At 34.6% G+C, this 12,757-nt stretch overlaps 1 protein-coding gene across 1 annotated transcript; it reads right to left on the reverse strand.

The window, feature by feature from the left end:
• Nucleotides 1-302: 302 nt before the first annotated feature.
• LOC113076329 (palmitoyltransferase ZDHHC17-like) lies at nt 303-6,577 on the reverse strand. Its single transcript, XM_026248961.1, has 4 exons — nt 6,467-6,577; nt 1,967-2,070; nt 714-836; nt 303-465 (listed from the first exon to the last, which is right to left on the reverse strand). The coding sequence occupies exons 1-4, from the start codon at nt 6,527-6,529 to the stop codon at nt 318-320; spliced, it is 438 nt and encodes a 145-aa protein (XP_026104746.1). The 5' UTR covers nt 6,530-6,577; the 3' UTR covers nt 303-317.
• Nucleotides 6,578-12,757: the final 6,180 nt, after the last annotated feature.

Below are 12,757 nucleotides of genomic sequence, written 5' to 3' on the forward strand. Positions count from 1 at the left end.
TAATTTAACTGAGAAATTTAGTGTTCATTATTTTTATTATTTTTAGTTTGTTTGTATTTCTACTTTAACTTGTTTCATCTTTAGTTACTATAATTTTAGTACTTCATCTTAAAAATTTTATTTCTGCTAATTTTAAGTTTTTCACCATTTGTTTTTTAGTATTTATTTAATTTCAACTTTATTTCAATTACCCTTCCATCTCCAGTGAGACGAACAAACCAAAAAATTCAAGTTCGATTTTTCTCTTCTTGACTCAAAAATCTGAACTATTTTTATGCAGATTAATAACTCTATGAAGCTCATGAAACCACATTTCTTCATACCAATTCACTAAACCGCAAGCAGTATACAGCACATACTAGGTGGTACTGCGTTTCAAACACACACCTTGTAGCCCAATGCAGTGGTGTAGAGTTGAGGTCTCCTCCCAGCTGGTCCACTATAGCACCTTTAGATATGTAGTACCTAAAAAGAGTGAATCGACAGACAGCATTCAGGAAATGAGACGTCTAGGCTCTGTCTTACAGTAGCATAAGAGAGCAGTGTGAAATGAATGTCTGCGCCAGAGCAAGTGTTTATTAAGAGGAGTTTATGCACACGCACACACAGACTCGTGATGGGAATTTCAATGCTGACAGAGTAATAGCTCTATATATCCATTCCTCTCTGTGTGTGTGAATGTGTGTGCTGTCTTAAGAATACGAGAGACGCACTTGACCAGGTCTATGCGGTTGTTGATTGCCGCCCAGTGAAGGAGTGTGACATTTTCTTTATCCGGCTGACGCACGTCATATCCGGCCTCCACCAGCTCACGGCATCGCTCGAATATCCCATACCTGAGCACAAATACACCATAAAACATCCCTGAACAGCAGCCGTTATCCATTTTGCCAACATTGGTCCACCTGTCCTGTTTTTGTTTAGTCAAGTAGTAGCTTTCTAGCATTGGTCAATAAATACGAACAAAACTCTACATTGAAAACTGGTACACCTCAAAAGCTAAAACAGAGACTTTCCTGGAATTAATTCCTGATTCTGAGTTATATTCATGTCTTTCAACACATAAAAGTCTTTGTATTGTGTATATTCAGCAACCTCAATCATAAACAGGGTTGAGTAGCACTCCGTTTGCAAAAAAAACTTAATTTATTAAATTTTCATATTACTAAAAGATTCATTAAATTAATGTTTAATGCCATCATTTGTGTTCCTGTGGCTCAAGTGGTAGAGCATTGTGTTAGCAGCACAAGGTTTGTGGGTTTGATTCCCAGGGAACACATGTTAGGTAAAAACTGTTAGCCTGAATGCACTGTAAGTCACTTTGGGTAAATTTATATTATTATAAATACATTTCTATGAATTAACTTCAACAATTATTAATCCAGAAAATTCAAATGCAGAACACAGAATTTTGTAAATATTAAACGGAACGGAACACAGGTTCTAAAAATGTAATTTTTGATATATTTTTTTTTATTATTGCTAAGTTTAATGATTTTCAATTATTAAACATGACTTCTGATAACTAACGTTAAATTTAAACATTAAAAGAGTCCAGAAAATATAATTGAAGAAAATAAAAGTTGACGTCCATAAAAATTAAAATAGCAAACATTTTTTAATTCCATAAATTATATATATATATAAAAAAAAAAGATTTAAAAAAGAAAAAAAATTTAATTGGGCTCTAAAATGGGGGATTTAAATCTGGCAACCTGAAACATGAAAACACTTGGAGGTTTATATTTTATCTACTCTTTTATGTTGAAGGCAATATAGAGAAATTTGAAATTTTATAGTTTCTGTTAAATTAACATTGGCCTACAAACATAAAAAAAATTATCTTTTGTGTTCACTTATAATATAGAAATCATGTTGCTCATACGACGTGGTTTTGCTGACATGTCCTTGATCATGATCTAGTTGTTTCTGGCTGGAGGATATTTGTGTAGATGTGTAGACTCACTGGGTGGCTTTGACGATGTCCCAAGTGCTGTAGTCGTCCACATGGCTCTTGCGGCTGACGCTCTCGCTGTAGTCATGATTATACTGACTCTGGGGTTTAATTTCCTGCGGGAGAGAATCACAGTCAGTTCATCTCTATAAAGCCATCAGACAGAAGGAGGATCCTGAGGAACCTGTCATGTGTACGGTCAGAGTCCATGGTGATGACGAGCTTAAAAACACACACACTGAATGAAAGAGGCTTTTAAAGGGACCATATCACGGAAAACAGGATTTTCCTGCTCTTTGATGAAACTAAGCATTTAATTAATATATAAAAATCAAGATTAATCACATTTCAACGATTATTGCAACTTCTGCTTGTCTTATTTAAGCATAATCCGCTGTGATATTTGCAATATTTCCAAACATGGATCTCTGCAAAGTCATTTTATTATAAGAATTTGTAATATTACGAATTTCACTGTTTTAAATAATTAAATAATGAATCAGGAAACTACATAGTCAAATAAATCCTGCTTATGATTTGACATTCTCCTACTCTGTGCTTACATTAAAGTGCAATAATAAAAAAAATAAAATAAAAAACTAAATCAACTCTTTTTCAGTCCATCCAGGAAAACTATGGCAGTATGCGGAGCTTAACTAGTCATAACAAATGCTATTTGTATATGTAATACTGCTACTACTGTTGAAAAAAATAATACAACTTTTTAAAGAAATAAATCACACAATATTTCTTCCATGTTTTAGTTTTAATTTTAATGGCAAATCCCCTTTATTTAGCAAAAAATAATTTTTTTACATTTAATTAATTAAAAGACAAATTAAATTAGATGTTTTAAAAAGAGTGTAAAATGAGACACATTCAAGCAAAAGCTTGAAACAGATGCAAAGGGCAAACAGAAAACACCCACAGGACACAAGGGAATCCTGGCAAACAAACCGAGCTCCCTGTGTGTGTGTGTGTGTGTGTGTGTGTGTGTGTGTGTGTGTGTTGCCAGGCGAGCAGAGACATGAGACACACACACACACACACACACACACACACAACAGTCACAGAGATTCACATATAAATATGATCAGCTGGAAAACACTGTAAACGAGAATGCTGATTTGTAATTAGTAGCATTTCAAATAATCCTTAAAAATGTTAAGAATTAATTAGTGAAGAGTAAACCGTAATAGATTCCGTGAAGAACCTGAACACTTGCACCCAAAACCACTAAACACAAAGCCCTGTGGCTCTTGTTGCGGTTACCTTCACAAACCCACTGCAGACCGATCCGTCTACGTCTAGACAACATTATACATCAACACAAAGATTCATCAGCAGCCATACGTCCAGAGAAAAGCCTAGCAAGATCAACCCAATCCAGAGGTCAGAGTCACACTGTCAATGCAATGCTACAGATCACAGTAACTCGAAATTAAAGATACAATATTTTTTATCACATAACAAACATTCTTTTTCATGACTAAACTCATCATTTGTAGTCAGCTTTCATTTCTTTGTCTGTTTTTACATATAAAGCAACAAAAGCAGAAGTGCAAAAGAAATCACACCCACATGCCACTACGTAGAAATACGGTGGAAAAATTCAATGCCACAAAGCTAAATTTGTGCACGCAAACAGTGGCTTTTCCTCCAACCGGATGGACATCTCACCTCACCTCATCGACACACTATACAAGAGTCACAACAGCAGACTTTGACATCTGAGCATCATCTCTGCAGGAAACCTCAGGTCTGATCTGATGGGTGATGGTAAAAACAGATGGCTCACCCACTCAGGTGACAGAGGGCCAAAGCATCTGAAGGGAACGACTTCCTGTAGCCTTTCCTCTAGTTAACAGCATTTTTAGGATCATTATCACATGATCCTTTAGAAATCATTCTAATATGATGATTCATTATCAAAGTTGGAAACAGTTCTGCTGCTTAATGTTTTTTCAGAACATGTGATACTTTTTTAGGATACTTTGATGAATTATATAAAAAAAAAGAAACTATGTTTTTAAAATATAAATATTTTGTAATAACAATATACACTACTGGTCAGGAATTTGGGGTCAGTATTTTTTTTCTTTCTTTTTTTAAAATAAAATCAATACTTTTATTCAGCAAGGATGTGTTAAATTGATAAAAAGTGATAGTAAAGAAAATATATTACAATATATATTATTAGAATTTTCTTTTTTTTTTTTTTTATAAATGCAGTTCTTTTTAACCTTTTCTTCATCAAATATATTAGACAGCAGAACTGTTTCCAACACTCATAATAAATCAGAATATCAGAATGATTTCTAAATGATCATGTGATCGACTGATGTTACATGTGACGCTGAAGGCTGGAGTAAATGATGCTGAAAATTCAGCTTTGCATCACAGGAATAAATTATTTTTTAAAAGTATATTCAAATAGAAAACTATTATTTTAAATTGTAATAATATTTCACAATATTACTGTTTTTTCTGTATTTTGATCAAATAAATGCAGGCTTGATGAGCAGAAGAAACTTATTTCAAAAACATTAAAAATAGTAATGTTTCCAAACTTTTGGTCTGTGCTGTATAGAGTTTGGGAACATGACGTCAGCAATGCAATGCATTCTGGGACTTTAGGACACGGACGCTGCTGTATGTATTGGATTGGATTGATAATAGACTTTTGTTTGCTCTCTACAGCTAAAGAATAAGTTACAATGGTAAAACCTTGTTGTGTAATTAACTGCCATACTCGTACACATGACCGGCATGGAAAAATAATTTGAATGGAGTGCGATTTTTCAGCTTTCCCGCTGGAAACTGCACCTTGATCTCAGGTCTCCGAGTTAACAAAGCGGCGTCACATAGCTTGGTTAGCAGCAGTAAGAAGGAAAAGAAGGATTGTCCCTTTGGTCTGATATATACACACGTATGTATGTGCATTTATATATATATATATATATATATATATATATATATATATATATATATATATATATATATACAGAAATGTACGTTATATAAACAACTTTTTTTTTTTGATGTGATTAATCGATTTGACAGACTTACATTAAATGTTACCTATGCATGAACCACATCACCTGCATTATCAGTGTTATGCATATTGCATACCACCTGTTACAGTAATAAACGGCAAAATTTATCAATTCTGTATCTCTTTATTTGTGAATCATAACACACTGAGGTTAATTTGTACAGCTTACAATAACGCATATTAAAAAGTGAAGGGGAGTGTAACTCGCTCGTTGACGCGGAAAATGTGTAGGTTCTGCACCCATCCATTTGTAAATTGCAGGTGAGACTCGAGAGATTTATCATTTTTAAACTGATCAGAGGTGTACGCTCTGACACTACAAACAAGGTTAGAAAACACATTGGGGAAGGTTACGAGCGGCAGCTCTTTAAGATCATCTGACCACTCTTTGTGTTCGTGCAGATTGAGTTCGTTGATACCTAAATACTGCATCTTTGCTTCCTTGTTGAGTTCTTCTTTATACGTAATCTTACACTTGATCTGTATGTCATGTCACTTTCACTTTTACTGATAAGCGTGTCCCAAAAAATGGCCGCGACTACCCAGAATACAATGCGCAGTGACGTAGTTTCCCAAGCTCTATACATGTTGACCACATAATATATTGTGCAACTTTGCAATAAAAGGTTTGCGGAGATCTTAATTTCAGCGTGTGTTAGTTTGACTGCAAGCCAAGGCTGATGTTTCCCTTCAATCACACTACATGTGTGTGATCATCTCTATGGTCAGTCTGCCTGAGCATGAATAATTCACAGCAGGACGTCCCATATGAGCAAGCTGTCTCCCTACAGAAGTGTGAAAATGAATGCATTTAATTTATATTGAATGCATTTTTTGAGGTGTCATGTTATATTTCATCACACATGTAAAACTATAGGCCTGCAAGAAGTACGTTTCATGAAAAACTTCCCTAAATCAACACATCCTGTAAATGCAAACGTCGGAAACGAGTCGGGAAAATGTAAATGATCCATTGCAGCACTGATAACAACAACATTAACCGCCTGGATTTAACTGACAGTTTTGACATTAGATTCATTATTTAGACGTAAATAGTGTACTACAGGCAAATTAATAAAAAAATATAACACAATCAATGCTCTTTAAATGTATGTAAATGATGTTGGTGTTTGTGATTTAGACGCAAACGCAGCACAACACACTGTGATACTTGCTCAAATATGATAATGTCACGTGTGTCACTGCGCAATATGCAATAAAAACACACCTCTGATAAAAAAAAAATAATACGAGATTAGACATGCGTTCAAACGACAATTATAAATCTAATCGATGAATATGAAAGGCTAGCGTTAGCATCAATGCTATCACGGAGCCCCCATCCTTCATTGTGAGAAGTTAGCGGGAGAAATAACGCTTTTCGTGGCCGCTAAAACACTCCGGATTCATTTAATATCGCTGCCGTGGTGCAGCTGGATAACGGCAGTGTTTTTTACCTCGGGATGGAGGATCGGGACGCATCCAGTTTCCTTCTTAAATTCATCCAGATCGTCTGCCATCTTGCTGCTCGTCCACGCGGAGCATCACGGGAAAAAAACTCATTTAGGGGGCGATAAACCCAGAAGCGCGCGTGCACGAGGAAGCAGGGCGCTCGTGCACGCACAAAACCAGTCAAAAGTTTTTTTCTTTTTTTTTTTCTTTTCTAAAATTGAGATTCATACATCATATGAAAGCCAAATAAATGAGATTTTCATTGATGTTAGGATAATATTAGGATAATATTTGGCTGAGATAAAACTACTGGGAACTCTGGAATCTGAGGGTGCAAAAAAAAAAAAAATCTAAATATTGAGAAAATATATAGAAATATATACAGGTCTGAACACGTGCGCGTTAAACTTTAAGCAGGTCAAATTTCCCCTAAACCATAAAACCAGTTTACTTTATTTTTTCTCCTTCTCTAAATATTTTGCTCATTCGTGGAATGCAACGCCGTTATGTAATAACGATCATAAATTATTTATTTCCCTGTTTTGACACTTACTACCACGCGATGGCAGCCTTGGATTGATTATATTTTCCTTGTTTATTTAATATGCTGTGTTAACCAAAATAAAAGTTATGTGATAGAAAATCTCAAATCACGTCCAAACAAAGATGAAACTGCTAATATATGTGTACAATATTTTGTGATACTGTACTGTACATGTCATAACCGTTATTTTCTTTACTTTTAATATGTTTCAATAAAAATATATAAACACAAACCCTACATATGATAGCGTTAGATGATCGTTTTGCGGTTTCACAACACGTTAGACTTTTAATATGATTTTTAAAGACCCTCAGCATATGTAACAGACTCCACCGTCAACGGCTGTTCTGAGATCTGTTTGAATATTTAAATTAAGCTGACGTGATCCGGCATTCCATCTCAAAGAACTGATCCTAGACCTGCTGCTTTGTATCATCAGCCCAATCGAACGTCGATCCCTCGAGCGCGGCAGGCAGAACCCAACGGACGCAGATAAACAGAGGTCTCTCAGAGGAAGGAAGACAGACGGGCGAACGAATATTTCTGGCTTTATCGCAATTCACCGCATCGAAACGCGTTTATGGTTCTCCGTTAAAACTTTTAAGATCCCACTCTGCTTGAATACCTGTCAATCTGCGTCAAAACGCGTCTGAGAAGTTTTAACCCATTTACTGATGGACTGACAGACGGATTCTCCTCAGACGACGCAATCTAAACAATCCACACTTTACCTCGTTCTCTCAAGAAAAAGCCTCGGTTTTCCCTCAGGAGGACTTCGAGTGGACAATTAAGGTTAGTGTTTATGATTTGTAATTCTGTATTTACACACATATAACCTGTAACTTACTCCATCTATGGGCTGTGTCTCACAATCTAGTGAGCTAACTATCTAGAAAGCATATTTGAGCATCGTAAACCCTTACTGTTTTTTTTTTTTTTTGGGCGGGTATCATCTATTCACGAAACATATTTGAGCATTGAGTAAAATACAGCAAACTGCTGATCTAGATTGTATTTTAGTCGCCAACTAAAACAGCGCATTCACCGTTACTATATAAATACATCATGGAAAATCATACTAGTGCCAGCGTTTTAGACACGACCATATATTATTCCTTAAGTATCTAAAATGAAACAGTGTTGTCTATCTGCATGTTACAGGTCTTGTTGATACATATATGCTCCTATGGATCATCCTCCATCATTTAGATCATTTTTATGAACATTTTGTACCTAAAAGTCTTAAAATCCTCATGAATCAGGTTGAGTTCAGAGATTTAATGCAGTGAGAAATATGTCGCTGATGTGACATCCTCAGGCTGCTTTTGTTGTTTACATAAACAATAATATTTATCAATGCATATTCACAAGGTTTAACTATAGTTCACAGCAATATACCATTGTTATGAAATCCAACAATTCTGTACCATGGCATGACTTCATCACAGATCATATTTTTTTATAAAATCACATTTTATGCTATTTTATGAGATCCCTTAAAGTAACAATTTGTACATTATATAATATGGTAATCAAGCACTATCAGGCTGTATGTATGAAAGTACCATGGTGTTATTGTCATCCCATCAGTAAACCATACAGTATTATTTTATTTATTATTATTTTTGGTATAGGACACTCACTTTTTAACAGGTTTATTACAATATTTTAAATAGATTTCTTATTATAAACGGTGACAAATTATTTTCTTAAGTTGTTAATAAAACCAGTATTATTCATATTTTACAAGAAAATATAGTTTTAGTTTTTCTACTTAAACATTTTACATTTCATTCAATGTCATTCACTTTGTAATTTTTGTGAAATTTACTAGTAGTTATTTTTTTCTTCTTCTGTAATGTAGTATAGTATTATCATCACTGTAGTAGCATTCATTATAATTTGGAGGAAATTTCTGTCAATTGTCTTTAATACTCAAATATATTTGGTGCAATGTTGACCAAAACATGTTAGTGTGAGATTTATTGTTTTTATTTAACCAAGGCCCATATTTACCTCATCCCATTATTGTTTTTATTGTTGAAAATCTCTAATAAATATTTAGATATTATAATTAAATATTATATATTTATTTATAATATTTATTTATATATAATTATTTTATTTATAAATACATATATTATATTTTTAAATATTATTTATATTTATTTATTATATTATATTTATTATAAATATATTAAATATTTAGATATTTTAATTAAATATATATAATAAATAAATATTTTAATAAGTGGATAACATGCTGAATTATTATAGTAATAACAGTAACTATATTTCATTAGTTAATTAGGCTTTAATTACATGAATTTGACCACAAAACATACTCTGATTGACACTGTTTAGCCCGTATTGTTGTTTCAGGCTCTGATGTCTCAGATTAGACAAGAACAGATACACGCTCGCACCGAAATCTTGTGTTTCTGTGTGTCTTTGACCTTTGCATAAAGGTTCATGTTTCCACTTTCCCTTTTAGAGGCAGATTGGTGTTCAGAAACCCGAGCGTTCACTTCCACATAGCTCTCTGTGTTGCATTGTTGAAGTGAGGTTGTGAAATGTTAGCTGTAGCACATGTAAGAGTTTTTGTAACAATGCATGTATGCTATATTTAGCAGTAGCAGCTGCTATCTAAACATGTAATCCTAAACCCATTGTAAATATTGTTTGTGTGTTGTACAACCCTGATGTCAAACACGGACGTCTGAGTCTGATATAGAAATGTGTTCATTGTCTAAACTTCAGTGCGTGATTTTAATGTCTTTGTCATTGCATTATTCATCATAATTGCAAAAGATTGTCTGGTTCGTATGAAAGCGTGCACGTGCATAGCTCTAACAAAACATTATATGAGACAGTGATCGTCATTTGCCTGTCAAATAGAGTTTCCATTCCTGCATTGCTGTGCGTTATCGACGCTGCTGGTGAGTTTGGCATCTTATTTTGCATAGTGTTACCAACTGAGGACACAATCCAGGGTGATTCGCCCTTGTTGTCCAACTATTTCTATAGATGCAACTGCAAAATATACATATATATATATATATATATATATATATATATATATATATATATATATATATATATATATTTTATACAACCAATCAAAGGTGGGTTTAATGCATTACTAAGTTACTGAATTTATTTAGTTTTTCTGAAAAGTAAAGTAAGAGATCACTCCTAATTTAAGTACAGTTACTTCTGATGTAATTGCATTACTAATAGGGTTTGGGTATATCATTTGAATTTTATCGATTTCGATTTTAGTTTCGATTCCAATAAGATAAAAAATCCAATCTAATACAAATTAAGTCAAACATTTATTCCGTCTTTTTACAAAGCATTCTGTTGCAGTTGAATAACACGAGCAAAACACTGCATAGTTTTCCTTTTATATGTTAAATATAGATGAATCCGTTAGTGACCTACCCAACACTGCAATCACTTATCCTTCTACTGAAAGATCTTAATTGTTGAGAATTATTTTTATAAAGTCAGTAATGCAGCAGTTGCATTTATTTGTATTTTAAAACAATCAAATAATATTGTTTTCAAATAATTCAATTAAATAATTTAATATGCATTTATTTAAAAGTATTTATAAAATAAAAATAACTTTATTATTATATAAAAAGAATACAAATTTTATTATATTGTATTTTTTTCTTTCAAGCAAAAATATATATATAATTATTTTCCCTAACAAATTAGAGTTAATAGTTGGATTTCAACAAACATACACAATCAGAGGAGCCTGATTCACAACAAATGTCTCAAAGATTCTTTGTTAATATTTAACAATTTAATCATAATTGTAAAGGCCCAGCGTACAAATTCACAGTTTTTTTCCCCCTGCTCACGAAGCATGTGCTCAGGTGCACACCCTCTGCACCCCGACAGCATCATGACACTTAATTAGGGCCCGAGCACCGATGGTGTGAGGACCCTCTTGTATCTGCTTTGTTTATTATTATTATTATTATTATTAGGGCCCGAGCACCGAGGTGCGAGGACCCTCTTGTATCTGCTTTGTTTTTTATTATTATTATTATTATTCTTCTTCTTCTTCTCCCGAATGAATCGCATTTTTGAGGGCTTTAACATGCTTAAAAAGTCATGAAACTTTGCACACTCGTCAAACCTGGTGAAAATTTTCGTCTGATATAGGATTCAGAAGAGGGTGTGGCAAAATGGCTCGACAGCGCCACCTATACCAAGAAAATCAACAGCCTTCCAGCTATGTTTCACGTACATGCACGAAAATTGGCACACATATGTAACACACCAATACCTACAAAAAAGACTCTTGGAGCGAAATTCTAAACCCAACAGGAAGTCGGTTATTTTTAATATTATGAGCATATTTTGTGTAATTTTGGTCATTTCCATGTGTTGTATTTTAACGAACTCCTCCTAGAGAGTTCTTCAAATCAACACCAAATTTGGTATGCCTAATCTAAAGGCCTTTGCGATGTTAAATTGCGAAGATCCTGACTTTTTGTTGAAGGGCGTGTCCGTGGCGGCCTGGCGAATTTCGATGATTCGCCATGAAAAATGAAGTTGCTATAACTCACACATACAATGACCAATCTGCCCCAAACTTCACATGTTTGATGAGACTCCGAACCTGAACAGATTGACATGCCCATATTCAGTTATAGTTATAGCGCCACCTATTGGCAACAGGAAGTGACATATTTTACGCTGCGACGAACTACTCCTAGAAATTTTATGACATCAATGTATTTTTTGTGGTCAGTCTAATCTAAAGGCCTGTGCGATGTTCAGTTGTGAAGATCTTGAGTTTTCGTTAAAAGGCTTGTTCATGGCGCCGCGACAAAGTTCGATGTCTCGCCATGCGAATAAAAGATGTTATAACTCAGGCATAAGATGTCCGATCTTCCCCAAACTTCACATGTGTGATAAGAGTCCTGGCCTGAACAGATCTTCAGGCCAATATTCCACAGGGTGTGGCAGAATGGCTCTATAGCGCCACCTATACACTTTCAACGGAGAGCGCCTCGAGCTATGTTTCACGTACATGTACAAAAATTGGTACACACATGTAACACTCCAATACCTACAAAAAAGTCTGTTGGTACGAAATCCGGATCCCAACAGGAAGTCGGTTATTTTGAATTTTCCCTTCAAAATTGGTGTTGTTTTTGCCATTTTCAGGGGTTGTACTTTAACGAACTCCTCCTAGAGATTTATTCAGATCAACACCAAACTTGGTCAGTGTAATCTAAAGACCTTTGCGATAATAAATTGCGAAGGACTTGAGGTTTCCTTAAAGGGCGGGTCCATGGCGGCCTGACAAATTTCGATGTTTCGCCATGAAAAAGGAAGTTGCTGTAACTCAGACATACAATGTCCAATCTGCCCCAAACTTCACATGTTGGATAAGACTCTTGACCTGAACAGATCTACATGCCAATATTCAGTTATAGTCATAGCGCCACCTATTGGCAACAGGAAGTTACATATTTTACACTGCGACAAACTACTCCTAGAAATTTTATGACATCAATGTCTTTTTTGTGGTCAGTCTAATCTAAAGACCTGTGTGATGTTTAGTTGTGAAGATCTTGAGTTTTTGTTAAAAGGTGTGTCCATGGCGCCGTGATGAAGTTCGATGTCTCGCCATGGGAATAAAAGATGTTATAACTCAGGCATAAAATGTCCGATCTTGCCCAAACTTCACTTGTGTGATAAGGGTCCTGGCCTGAACAGATCT

The sequence above is a fragment of the Carassius auratus genome, unplaced genomic scaffold (assembly GCF_003368295.1).
Source record: "Carassius auratus strain Wakin unplaced genomic scaffold, ASM336829v1 scaf_tig00019872, whole genome shotgun sequence".
NCBI classification, from domain to species: domain Eukaryota; kingdom Metazoa; phylum Chordata; class Actinopteri; order Cypriniformes; family Cyprinidae; genus Carassius; species Carassius auratus.

Coding starts and splice junctions, on each gene's coding strand:
- LOC113076329 (XM_026248961.1), bottom strand. CDS start 6,529: ATGGCAGACGATCTGGATGAATTTAAGAAGGAAACTGGATGCGTCCCG. Junction 2,071..6,466: donor TCCCGATCCTCCATCCCGAG/GTAAAAAACACT, acceptor TCTCTCCCGCAG/GAAATTAAACCCCAGAGTCA. Junction 466..713: donor AACCGCATAGACCTGGTCAA/GTGCGTCTCTCG, acceptor CACTCTTTTTAG/GTACTACATATCTAAAGGTG.